The 13516-nt window shown below is 34.3% G+C and overlaps 1 protein-coding gene across 3 annotated transcripts in view; it reads left to right on the top strand.

The window, feature by feature from the left end:
* MDGA2 (MAM domain containing glycosylphosphatidylinositol anchor 2) overlaps window positions 1-13516 on the top strand; it is an 814155-nt gene that overhangs the window by 314851 nt on the left and 485788 nt on the right. For all 3 annotated transcript variants that reach the window (XM_007192803.2, XM_007192802.2, XM_057544648.1), the window contains exon 2: window positions 8159-8298. In XM_007192803.2, the coding sequence (XP_007192865.1) occupies window positions 8159-8298 (140 nt within the window). The remainder of the gene's footprint in view (window positions 1-8158; window positions 8299-13516) is intronic.

Below are 13516 nucleotides of genomic sequence, written 5' to 3'. Positions count from 1 at the left end.
AAATTTCATGAACACAATTACATTGTTATTTAATGTCATTTTCTTTAGTGACAAACGTTCTTCCATCTTAAATAGTATCTATTGCATATAACAGATAACTTACGTTTAAATTAAAAATTTAAGCAATTTAAGCTCTTTGCTTTAAATTCTTGGCTAACACTAACCTAAAAAATCATATCAACCTCTGTTATTTAGGAAAAATTAATAGCTGCTTTCTAGAACCAGGGGCTTCAGGGTTTAATTTTCTTACCTTACTTTGGGCTTTGCAGAGTCTCTCAGGGCAGCTCAATTAATTTATAACAGTGCTGCTCAACGTGTGCTGAGGAAATAATACAAAATATTCAAAACCTTTCATATTCAGAGCCTTTCACCAAAGTCATACTGAGGTAGATATGATCTTCTTTTGATTAAATCCAGAATATCAATACGATCTTAGTACTTTCATTTTATAACTCATCAAATTAAAGATAAAAATGTATTTCCCTCCAGTGGACAGGAGTACAGTATTAACCAAGTATGAGGGATGAGGGGAAAGAGATAGGGAAATAAATTCACATTGATGCTGAAATTGTAGTTAATTCAAAATAACCAGTGGAATCAAACAACTCAAATGAGCTAAAAGCTGATTAAAAATAATCTGTAAATTGTTTGTGTATCAAGATATTGTCCTATTTGGGATTATTTAAATGACAATGACAGAAGGATTTTAACTATTTTTTGGGGAAATTGTTGGAATGGACATATAAATTGAACATTCTGCTATCTGCATGTTTCGATATATGATTATATTCATGATTGTAAGAATAATAGTGGGATGTAATAATATTTTTTTTATTGTTTTGAAGTGTAGAACAAGTGTATAATTTCAAAAGATCCTCATAGTTGCATAGAAATGAAGTCTGGTAAACTAAGACTGAAGGAGATGTAAGAGATCAAAATAATGACAAAAAATTAGCAGTTAAGCAAAGTGGTCTTCTATATTCCTGCCTTATTCTTTTATAAATACAAATGATAGGGCAGATGCCAAACTGCTGTGGCCTGAGGATTGCAAAGCAGGTGCAGAAGTGTGACATAGAGTGGGTACCATTATTTCTGTTCACTAGGCTGTGAAGGAAAGGCAAGAGGAGGCCTGCTGATGGGAGGATAAATGTTGTTTTGTCTCCATTCTTTAATATGGGGGAGATTAAGCATATTTATGTTCTGTGAGGATTAACGTTGATTTTTTTTTTTTTACAGAAGAGATTAGACCATTTTGAGAGATTTCTGCATATTTGGTACAGAAGTTAGCAGAGTTAAACTTGTAAAAGAGTAAAAGAACAAAAAGATAAGAAGAAAGAAAGTCAGTTTTTAGGGAAAATTAATTTTAAAAGAATGTTGAAGGATAGTAGAAAAATAGTATAGTATTGGTAAAAGTTACAGTTTATGTTGGAAATACAAACATTATGGTTTGTTTCTTATAATGTAAATAATTAGTCTTTGCAATCCTGAGATGGTGGTATAATATTGTTAAAATATTCTGTTTTATACTTATTGTTTTATACTTATCATTTCTTTTTACTTGTGGGTAAACCTCAGGAGCAGTTTTACTTTTTGCCTGAAGCTTGGTTTGACCTGCTAAGACTTTTCTCTTTCTCAAAACTCACCTCCTTCATCTTTTGCCCCTATTGTTCTACAGCCAAATCTCACTTGAAATTCACCAATGCCCTCCTAACTATCATTGGCAATGACCTTTTGTCTATGCTCCTCCTAATTGACAACTCTGTTGTAAGTGACAGTTTTGGACAGTTCACCATTCTTGAGCATCTCTTTGTGTAACTTTTAAAGCACTACATTTTCTTTGTTTTCCTTCTACCTCTGAGTCTCTTTTCTTGGCCTCTCTGTATTCATAATCTTATGGACACCAATTCTCTATCAAGAATTCACATTCCTTACGGTTCTATCATTATCTTCTTAATTTCTGACTCTACATGCTCTGTTTTAGAGATTTCGTCTATTCTTTTGCTGTCAACCATCGACTACCATTTAAAAGCTCTAAATTTTATATGCAGTAACAACTTTTCAGTTGTTAGCTCAACATCAGCATCTAAATCTAAAATTTTACCTACTCTCCCAAATCTTCCTATTCTTCCCTTCCCTATCTGAGTTTTTGATATTAAAATATGTAATATAATGAGCCTAAGGCAAAAGACATTAGGCAAAAGAGTTGTCAACAAGAAGAGAGATAATTATAGACTATACTTGTAGACACAATACTTAATTTAAAAGTCGCATTGGGAGATTATTGTGAAAAAGGGAGAGAGGAGACGACTCATGTAGTATTTTAAATTAGTAACTCAGGTAGGAAAGAGAGAAAATAAGAAGAATGGAAGACACCATGCTTTAGAAGTACTGTTCACATGTGCTACATTGGAATTGTGAAATAAGCAGAAGAGACCAATTATTGGCAATGTTAATTAGGTAAATGTAAGATGTCATAGAAAACTGATAAATGTTTTATCAAATCAAGTAATCACTTAAACCAATAGAAAAATAGAAGGAAATTTGATTATTGTTTTGTTTGCTTTACAAGCAAAACTGATGCTGCTAAGAGAATGGTGTAAGCAATAGTGTTAGTTCTGTTATCTCTGGCCACATGAGAGTAGAAAGGTGTGAGACATTCTATCTATCTGTCTCTGAGTCTCTGTCTCTGAACAGAATCTAGAGTGTGTGAGAGACGATGGTGCAGGGTGGCTCACTGATGTCTTCACTGGAGCTTCTAACAGAGGTTCCGTGAGCTCCCTCTCTCCACACTGGCTATCCCAGGGGATCTGTGACCTGCGCCAAGAACATAAGTTACCTTGACCTAGTGGAGCATAGTGGTGAGATTTTACTGGCAACTTGAATTCCCAAAGAATAGTTGGACCAGGGATTTGAAGGATTTACTAAAGTACAATGCTCTTGCTTGGGGTTCTTAGAAGAGAGAAAACTCCTAATACCAAACTTACTACTGGCTAATAACAGCATGTCCTTCAGAAAACATGGAAAAAGTTTCTCCCTCAAAAACACTTCACATCTAAGTCCTCACTCTAACAAAGCCCTCCGTAATTTGGGCTCAGAGCCCCTCATCTTAAGTCTCTCCCAACTGTGAATAATGTGGAGTCCATAGTGATCAAGAGAGTATTTTCTATTTAAAAATTTATCTTTCACCTATTTAACCAAAATATAGACTTCACTGTCATCTTAACTCTTGCTCCCTCGCTCCCACATCAGTCAATCCTCAAGTCCTGTCTAACAAGAACTCTCAAGTAGGTTTCTCCCATCATTTCCATTTGCAGGGCTATACAGTCTCATGTCTGGAGACATCATGGCAAATTGAGAGAGTGGCACTGGTGTCAAGGTTTGGAGTATATTACAAACTATGTGGACCACATGTTATGTAGTTATTTCCTAAACACTGCAGGCAGTCTCTTATAGACATGCCGTTGAACACACTGTTTCCTTTCTCTGGAATTCCTTTCACCACATGCATCTTTCCAAACCTAAGTTAAATGTCACTGGCTTCGTGAAACCTGTTGGAATCCACCAGGCAGATTTAGTCAGCTTCTGCTTTGTCCTGTTATGGTCTTTTCATTTCCTTCTGTTAGAATATCTATTCTGCTCAACGGTAATTGTTTTATTATTTTTGTATTATTTATATATATATTTATATATATAAATAAATATATATATTTTATATATATATATACACACACACACACACACACACACACATATATATATATATATATATATATATAAATAAACTGGACAGACCCAATAGGCTATAAACCCATAGAGGGCACAGCTCATAGCATTAATCTTCATATCCTCAGCTCATAGCCTTGTGCCTGATCTACAGCAGTTGCTCAATAAATATATGTTTGAAAATCTGTATATGATATAAAAGACTTAAAAATGCTCTTGCTGGGCTTCCCTAGTGGCGAACTGGTTAAGAATCCGCCTGCCAGTGCAGGGGACACGGGTTCGAGCCCTGGTCTGGGAAGATCCCACATGCCACGGAGCAACTAAGCCCGTGCGCCACAACTACTGAGCCTGCACTCTAGAGCCCGCGAGCCACAACTACTGAGCCTATGTGTCACAACTACTGAAGCCCGCGCACCTAGAGCCCGTGCTCCACAACAAGAGAAGCCACTGCAATGAGAAGCCCGCACACCGCAAGGAACAGTAGCCCCCGCTCGCCGCAACTAGAGAAAGCCCGTGTGCAGCAACGAAGACCCAACACAGCCAAAAATAAATAAATAAATAAATGTACTAAAAAACAAAACCAAAAAACAGATGTGCAACAGTTTCATTACCACAAGCATACATTTAAAAAAAAAAAATGCTCTTGCTGTTGCCATTGGAGAATAAGAAAGAATTTGTGTTCTTTCTCCAACAGAATACAGTGAGAATTTGGTTTGACTTTGGATATACTGTAACAAGATAAAAGAATGTCTCTCTTTTGCCCTTTTAGGCTGACCTCTTGAACCCAAAGCCAGTTTATTCAAATTAAGGGAGTTGATATGATTAGTGTTAGAAAGATTTTATGTAATGGGATTTGGTTTACTGCAAGCAAATTTGGATGAATATGAGTCTCTTGCAGTATTTTAACATTTTAATTCATTGCTGACTCTACAGGGCAAAGGGGATCATAACCCTTAGTCCAATTTCAGGATGATGAATTGAGGTTTTCTCTAACAAGGCGGAGGATAAAACATGTCTTGTTTCAGATATAGTACTGCAAATTGCATATATATTTAAATTCAGTGCCATAATGGTTAATATTTTTGCTAAAATAGGTTAGAGTCCTTATAGTGATATATGCTTAAAATTATAAATTAATTATTAAATACCTACTCTGTGCTCTGAATTATGCGATGTGGAATAGATGCTGAAAATGATGTTCATCCTTGTAATTAGGTGCTTACTATCAAGTTAGAGTGTTAAGAAAAAGGAGAATCACTGGGCAATACAGATTTCCTGGAAAATAGAGAAGAGAATCATTGCTAAGTAATCCACGAAAGTTTCAGCAACATTGGTCCAAAGATCAGTGTGGGAATTCTAGATGAGGAAACATCATGATCAAAGACACCTGAATTCTTAGTGCTCTTTATCTTCCCACTGATGTTGGGCTGATGTTACAGAGAAGTGGGATTTTGGGTTGGATAATCAGTATGAGGACCATTTACAGGGCATCTAAATGCCATGTGGGGTGATTTGGACTCTGTGAAATGTCATAGGGAGACATTATAGATTCTTAGGCAGGAATACAACATGATGAAAAAAGAAGTTACAATATATTATTTGGGAAATTTTAAGATTTCATGGATTTGATAGGGACTGGAGACAGGATGGTGAATTGGGACAATGTTACACTGGTTAAGTTTGGAACGATTATACTGTTTATATTGCTGATCTAGTTATGGTGCTTTAACTTCATGAACTGTTTCTCAATCTTTTTTATTTCCCTAGTGTAGTCTAGGTCTAGCTTCCAAAATTTTCACCTTATCATTGAGATTCTAAAGTACTGATCATATATTTTAATGCATACTAGGAAAAATACATCTTTAACATTTATAATTTGGTAGAATATTTCACCCTCCTACAAGGTAGGTGGTAGGTTCATAATGACTACAATATATAGGAAATTACCTTTTCCAAGAATGTGTTAAAATACAGAAGAAAATAGCAGAAAATTTACCCTTGTAGATGAACACAGTGTGCTTACTGTATAATTTAAATGTTTTAAATTAAGTTACTTATTTGCATAATGATGCTTTGAAAAGACATGTCTTAAAAATAACAATACTATTCATTGATTTGAAATTAAAACAAAAGTAAGTATAAATCTGGAAAAGATGTCATGTTACTATATAATTAGATGTATTAATAAACATGTGGGCTATCACTTGTTAGGTTAAATTTGGCAAAGAAATATATTTCAAGGTAATGAATCTCTATTTTTTTACTTAACAATTTTCTATTTATATTTTGCAAGTGTTTATTGATTGTCATCAGTTTGTTCACCTCCATAATATGTATACAGTTGTATGACAGATATTTTAAAATAAGTAGCTTTCTAGTATTACTTGTCTAAATTGAAGTTTAAATTTGATCACTATAGGAAATGATTTGTAGGAAACCTTGTGTGAAATATATCAGAACACCCAGATAAACACTACAGATGATTTCTAATGTCTTAAAACTAGGCAAATTATTACAGTGTCTAGACAGAGTCCGAAGACATGGTAGAAAATCTTTGATAAATTGGTTTTATAGACAAAAAAATTATTTGGTTTCTTTAAGTTTTTAAACAAACTTAAAAAATTGTTTGGTTTATTTAATTTTTTAAACCAGTGAGAAGATGCATAACATGATGTTTAGTTACTTGAAAAAAGTTAAAAGAAAAGGACATTTTATCCCATGGTGTATTTTCCTTTAATAAACAAATATTTATAAGAGCCATTAGAAAATTATCTCTAATGATCTGGTCTGAGTAGCACTGTCATTGTCATCACCTGGGATGTTCTGTAAAAAGGCAGATTCCGGGGCTTTTCTGCAGACATGACAGTCTCTGTGTATACTTCTGACATCTATGTTTTAAACAAGTTCCTGGGGAGTTTATTATGCATACTGAATGTAAGAACTACTTTTCTAAATATATTATTCATTCTTATCCAGCTGCTGGCAGTTTTTTACATGTTGTTTGATACTGGGTATTGGAGAGTGGGATCCTGAATTTGAGGGTTGAAGAACAGTACTCTGCTTGGATATCCAGAAAAAAAATGGAAATAACTGGTTGTTTTATTATCTGCAAGTAGGCTTTTCTATCTTTCAGTTTGAAATTAAGAACAATGACAAAATATGCCCTTTTCAGTTCTTAAGCTCTCTGAGTGTTCTATACATTTTTGTTATGTAAAACAAAGTATTAGATATTGGAAACTATTGTTTTTTTTACTTTCACAACACAGATTTTCCCAAAAGAAAGTTTCCTGTAAGTTGGACTTATAATCATTTTATTTCCTCCATAAAATCACCAAATTTATCTGCAAATTTTATAGGATTCATAGTCTTTTAAATGTTAAATAAAAAATTCCAAATATGCCCATATTAATTTTTAAGCAACTGTAGCCTCTGCTGATAATACTGCTGTTTAGGCTGAGATTGCTATCAGGAAATTCTTGAGATCATTGTTCTTACATGTAGATATAGATTTTCCTCTTGCCTTTAATTAAAACAACTTTTTGCCTCCACTCCAAATGTATTACAAACAAATGCTGAATTCACAAATGGGGATGATCTCCAATTTGAAGCTAGTCACAGTAATCTCCTTGATGACAAGAAGCATATCTTATTATCTAAGTATTTCTCATTACCAAAAGAATTTTTTCATACAGTGGGTTTCCAATGATATGTAAGTCAATGAATGCTAGTCAAGTTTTATAGGCCCATGTGGCACTGAAGTCGGAGAAAATTATATTATGGAATTTGGACAGTTTCATGAGAAGTCTATCTTGACTCAGAATTTTATACTTAGACACCAGTGATTTATGGCCTTCATCAGTGGCTTAATTCAGTGATTATCTTTTGCTCATATTAATACAGGAGTCTATAAATATTGAAAATTAAGTTGGTGTTCAATTCCTGATAACCAAATCTTCCTATTCTTTAGCTCCCTAGTTACACCACAGGACTTAAAAAATTAATAGAAAAATGACAATGTCTTTAATTCACATTCCTTTTTCCTTTCTGATGGTCTTTCTTTTGCACTACCTAGTTTTTGGACAACATCCCTTACTATATTAAATTTTGGATTTCAGAGAGGAAGGGAACTATCACATTTTAACAATCAAGTTTTATCATTGGTCTTGTAATGATGGTGATTTCCTGAATCACCAATTTTTCCCCACTACCCTATTCCCCTTTGCCATTTTCAGACCGTGTTGGTGACTGTAAGGTAAACTTGAAGTTTTCTGTCCGGCAAAATCTTTAATCCCTTGGGGATGTTCAAAGTGTTAAGACCGATGGATCTGACAGTGGTAAAGTCTGATAAGAATTGCTGTAACAACCATGATGATCAGGGGAAGACAGTTTGCTTATCTTTTTATGTATCTTGTCTCTCTTCTTCCTGACTCGACAGCTCCCCCCACGGTTCGTATTGTGCATTCAGGCTTGGCCTGTAACATTGAGGAGGAGCGCTACTCGGAAAGGGTCTACACTATACGGGAAGGAGAAACCCTGGAATTGACCTGTCTGGTCACAGGACATCCACGTCCACAGGTGAGTCCCGAACCGTGATATTGTGGAAAACTCTCTTTGACTTTTCTTGGAAGTCAAAAAGTGTATATTTTAGATGATTTAGCTAAAAATGTGTTTGTGTGTGTATGTGTGTGTGTGAAATTCAAGTATGTGTGCAATGCAGGATATGAGTAGTGACTGCTGAACATTCAAGCTTGAAGTATTCATGTGGATAAGACAAAAAAAAGAAATTTTTGTTTTGGTATTGTGAGAAATTTAAAAGACACTTCTAAGGAGGCTGTTAAAAAAGACAACTACAAAAATATCTCAGTCAGATAACAATTCATATGGCAATGAGTTTATTTTAGAATGTGGAACATGATTTCACGATGACATAATTGCAGTGGAGGAAGCATTTGTTCTAAGAATGTGATGAACGAGGTCACATGTACTTTCCTTACTCCTAGTCATTATATTAATAGAAAACCTCGAAAAACAAATGTTTGCGGGTGCTGTATGAATTCAGGTTCTCAAGAGTCAACAGCTACAGCTTTCATAGCTAATTTAGTAGCAGGAGCAGAAATTGAGACTTTCAAAGGGCACTAAAATTACAAACAATGAGCAAAGAAAAAGCTTGTAGGAGTGAAAAAAGGGGTTAGATATAAGATAGTATAGTTAGGCTATGTATCTATGATGTAAAAATTTAATTCAGATACAGAATATTCAGGATGTTTTTATTCATTAATTGCCAATTTTTATTGTCATATATTTAACCTGACTGGTTCAAAATATGGATTGGTATTAAACACAAACACTGTGATGGAAAAGAAATCTCATTTGTTTGATAGACAAAGTTACATATTTTAAGTATTTGTATTACAGAAAAAAAAAAATCCAGCTAACACGACTATGTACGGGAAAGTAAAGAACAATGTGGAGATTATAAAGTCTCCCATCATTTCTATCTTGTCTTTTGGTCCTGTCATCCTTAACTCTTTAATCCTCAAGGATGTTTTGACTCTACAATTTTGACCCTGAAGAACAAATAAAAATAAGCATATGAACTTCACAGAATGAAGCAATAGATTGATAAGACCATAAATAAACTGAAATGGTGAAATATGTTTTATAAAACTTATGCTGCTGATAAAATGGAAAACAGTAAAAGTAATCTAGAAAAAAAATTATTTTAAAATATTGAAAAATATTAAAATCCGTAGTGGCTAAAATTGTAAATTATGACACTTGCTAAGAACTGAAAATTTATTAAAGAATAAAATTGTCTCAATAAAATTGAGTTACAGAAAATTTGACCCAATATAATTAGACTTAGTAGAAAAAATGATTGCAAAACTAAATATATAAGCACAGAAGCAATGATTATTAAAATATGATGTAGATGAAGCTGATATGTAAAGCATTTTTATTTTCAGATTTATGCAGAAAACTATAGTCCAATGAAAATAATTTTACTAAAATTAAAAAATGATAACACTAACTCAAGAATATTATCCCAAAGAAAGTTTAGTGTTGTTATAATTTGATTTTCTTAATTTATATACATAGAATAAAAATTCCAGAGTAAAAAAGTTGGGATCAAAGTAGGAAGGTCCGAGTAAACCTAGAAGAAGCCACAAGAGAAGACTCATTGATGCTCCCATTATTCCCACAATGAATGTACCAAGTTCTGCAGCTTCTGAACTTCAAATTTTACTTAAAAATGCAACTTATCTTTGTTTTTAAGTCATCCCAGCTGTTCCTCTCCCTCTATCTTCATCCTTGCATTCCCTTAATATTAGACATTTCTTATTTTCTCCATACATCTTCCCTTTCGTGATTCAGCAATCTGGATGCAATCTTTGAGCTCTGGCCAATCCAAAAGTAGTTCTGAAAAACAGGAGTAGGTTACTGCACTATTTATTTTTCCTGAGAAATTCCATTTTTGGAAATATTTCAATGTGTTATGAGCCTATGAAAAATTTATTATTTCAGTATTATTATTTCTTCATTCCTAGAAGTAATTCAGGTGTTTGCAGGTGAATCAGTTTCAGTTTATATTGCATATTTGGAAAATTAACTGGGCCTCTTCTTTGTCAGCAAACTGTGTAAGGAAGGCTGACAGAACAGCTGGGCCTTTGCATCCTGTCCAAATACTAAAGGGCATGCTGTTGGCATCTGGTCCTGAGGATAATTTTTCTTGGCTGATACCATGAAGCTGGAATAACTTTCTTGCTCCTATGTCTAATCTGAATATGATAATTCAGTGAAAGAGAGAAGTTCCTCATTCACTCTTCAGAAGATTTCTTAATCTGTTGCCTATTCCTGTGGCAACGAGAGTCATAAAAATTTCCATTTCTACAAGTATTCTAAGGCAGCATTTTTTTCTAGATTCTTTAAAATTTTCTTTAAAATAAAATAAGTGAAGAAGGTCAGTACATAGCAGTGGTTAAGAGCATGGTACTGGGACTGCCTGGATATAATCCAGGATCCATCATGACTACTAGTGTGACCTTGGGAAAGTTCCTTAACCTCTCTGTTCTCTGTGCCTCAGTTTTCTTATCTATATAATAGCAATGATGCTAACCATCTTATTTATATCATAGACTCCTTTCAAAAGTTAAGTGTATGTGTAAATATATATGTACATATATTATGTATATACACATATATACATATATACATGGTACATAGTAAGCATTATATTGGTACATAATAAAATATATATTGGCTTTATATTATCTTTAAGTAATTTATATTTAGACTCCAACGTCGAACATATTTGAAATAAGTAAATTTTAAAAAAAGGTTCTTAGCATTTCTATAGTCTAAATTAAATGCATTTCAATAAATTTCAATGTTTTTGTGTTTTAATGCACTGCAGAGCTTTTGCATCTCTGTTAATTAGCTTTTTTTAGCTTGCAAGGACTAGAACTGTGTTCAGACTACCTCATTTAAGGAGGGCTTATTATAAAAGTACATGGGAAGGTACGAAAGAAAGGAGACAAGGGTTTGCCAGTAAATCTACCAACCTAATATTACTTCTGCATATCCATAATTTCAGGATTTTGCTACCTACTCTCTTAATTTTCCTTCTTTTCTTTTTTCTTTCCGTCTTTTCTTTTTTCCTTCCTTCCTTCTTTCATTCCTTCTCTCCCTTCTTCCCTCCTTCCTCTGTTCTTTCTCCCTCAATATTACCACACCAATAACAAATGAATTATAAATATAGTCCTCTTGTAAATGATTTAAACAAAAGGATATTTGACATACTGGACCTGTTTTCTGCGTCATGTGAGAGACTCTCTAACTGAAACAACTAATATTTTTTCAATGTATCTTTGGATAGAATATGGGAAAGGGTTTAGGAGAAGTATGCAAAAATTTATTAATCACAAATTTTATATCAATGAGTAACTTCACAGTCCCCTCCCCCACACACACAGTCTCATCCCCTGGTGACATGCATCTTTATTAAGGTCATGGTTACAAGGGGAAATGTACTCACCATAGCTGTTTAGGAGAAAGCTCTTATAGCCTTTCTGATCATTGATGTCACACCTTCAAATAGTTTTGTTACCATTACTTTTAGTATAGAATATGGAAAGCCTCTTTTGGTTCAGCACTTTACTCCAAAACTACTGATACATTTTATTCCCAGTACATCAGCATTAACCAAAGATTTTTTTAAATTTAATAAAAATCCTCATGAATATAAAGGGTCATTTTTGTTCCTCAGGAGATCTGAATCCATTTGCAGTTATTTCAGAGTTCATCATTTGTTTAATTCCATGGACAGTCCTGATGCTTAGAAGAAACATTTATCATACAGTTCCAGATACTTGCAAAAACAACATTAGTCAGTGTACTTAATGAGATAATACATGTTGATCATTTAGCGGAGTACCTAGCAAAAAGTAAATACTTAGTCAGTCATCACCATATTTGTGATTCTATTATTGATACAAAATAATAATTTATTCTATAAAGTTAATAATTCTTAGCTATTACTGTCATCACTACACAATTGCAGGTAACCCAGTAGAGTAGATAGAGTATTTCTTACTCTCCCATTGAAGTTGGTTTTGGTCATATGCCTGGCTTTAACTAATGTATTTTGAGCTAGCTGTAATCTGGGCCAGATGTAGTGTCTGCACTGGAACAAATTGACACACCTCTGATACTGGCTTGTATATAGCTAGTCATCTGATAAATGAATGTTTTTCAGTTCTCAAGAAGAAGCTCTGCTCTGCTCTGGGTCAGGATGAACTTTGTCACTCTCTGTAACATTATAGTGCACAGGGAATTTGATTATCTTCATAATCTACATAACATTATACTAGTCCATTATATTGATTATATCATGTCATTTTGACCTTTTGAACAGGAAGTAGCAAGTACTCTGGATGTCATATAAGATAGACACATGCCAGAGGATGAGAAATACAGTACCAAAATATTAGTAGTCCGTCAAATTGGTGAAGATTTTTGGAGTCTGATGGTCTGGGGCATGCTAGGACATTCCATCTCAGGTTATGAAAAAGTTGTTGCTCCTCACAAGCCCACCAGTAAGAAGGAGGTCCAGCATATGGTAAACTTTTTTGAACTTTAGGAGCTGCATATACTACATTTGGAAATACTGCTTCAAGTCACTTTATCAGACAACTTTAAAGGCTATGATTTTCAAGTAGGACTCAGAGGAAGAGAGGGCTCTGCAGCAAGTCCAGGTTTTAGTGCAAACTGCCTTGCTGCTCAAGCAATATGATCTAGCAGATTTGGTGTTGGACACGGATGCTGTGTGGATCTTTTATTAGGTCCTAAGAATAGAGTCACAGCACAAAACTTTAGATTCTAGAACAAAACTAAACTTTCTACAGCAGAGTACTAATTGCTGTTTGAAAAGCAGCTCTTTGGTCAATAGGGAGTAGGATCCAGTCGATACATGCCCCCTTGGTCAGGCAATTCTGTAATATATTCTACACGGCTCCTTAGAGGGTCCCAGTAGAATGGAGCCCCAGTCGCTCTCAGCAGTGACTAGCATAATAACACTTTGTTGTATTGGTTTTTCTCCTTCTCTGTGTCACTTTTCACAGCCCCCTACTTGGCTTCCCTGGGATTAATTCTGAAAATAAACTATGTACTTGTAATCTCTCATCTCAGATTTTCTTTCCTGAGGCAACTCCAGCATATGACAGTACCTGTCTCCTGGCCTCAAACCTAATGAGGAGTGTGTTATGCACCTAATCAGTCCTAGTCTCTGCCTCCT

This window comes from Balaenoptera acutorostrata, chromosome 3 (assembly GCF_949987535.1).
Source record: "Balaenoptera acutorostrata chromosome 3, mBalAcu1.1, whole genome shotgun sequence".
NCBI lineage: Eukaryota > Metazoa > Chordata > Mammalia > Artiodactyla > Balaenopteridae > Balaenoptera > Balaenoptera acutorostrata.
This window is presented reverse-complemented; position numbering and strand designations above follow the sequence as displayed.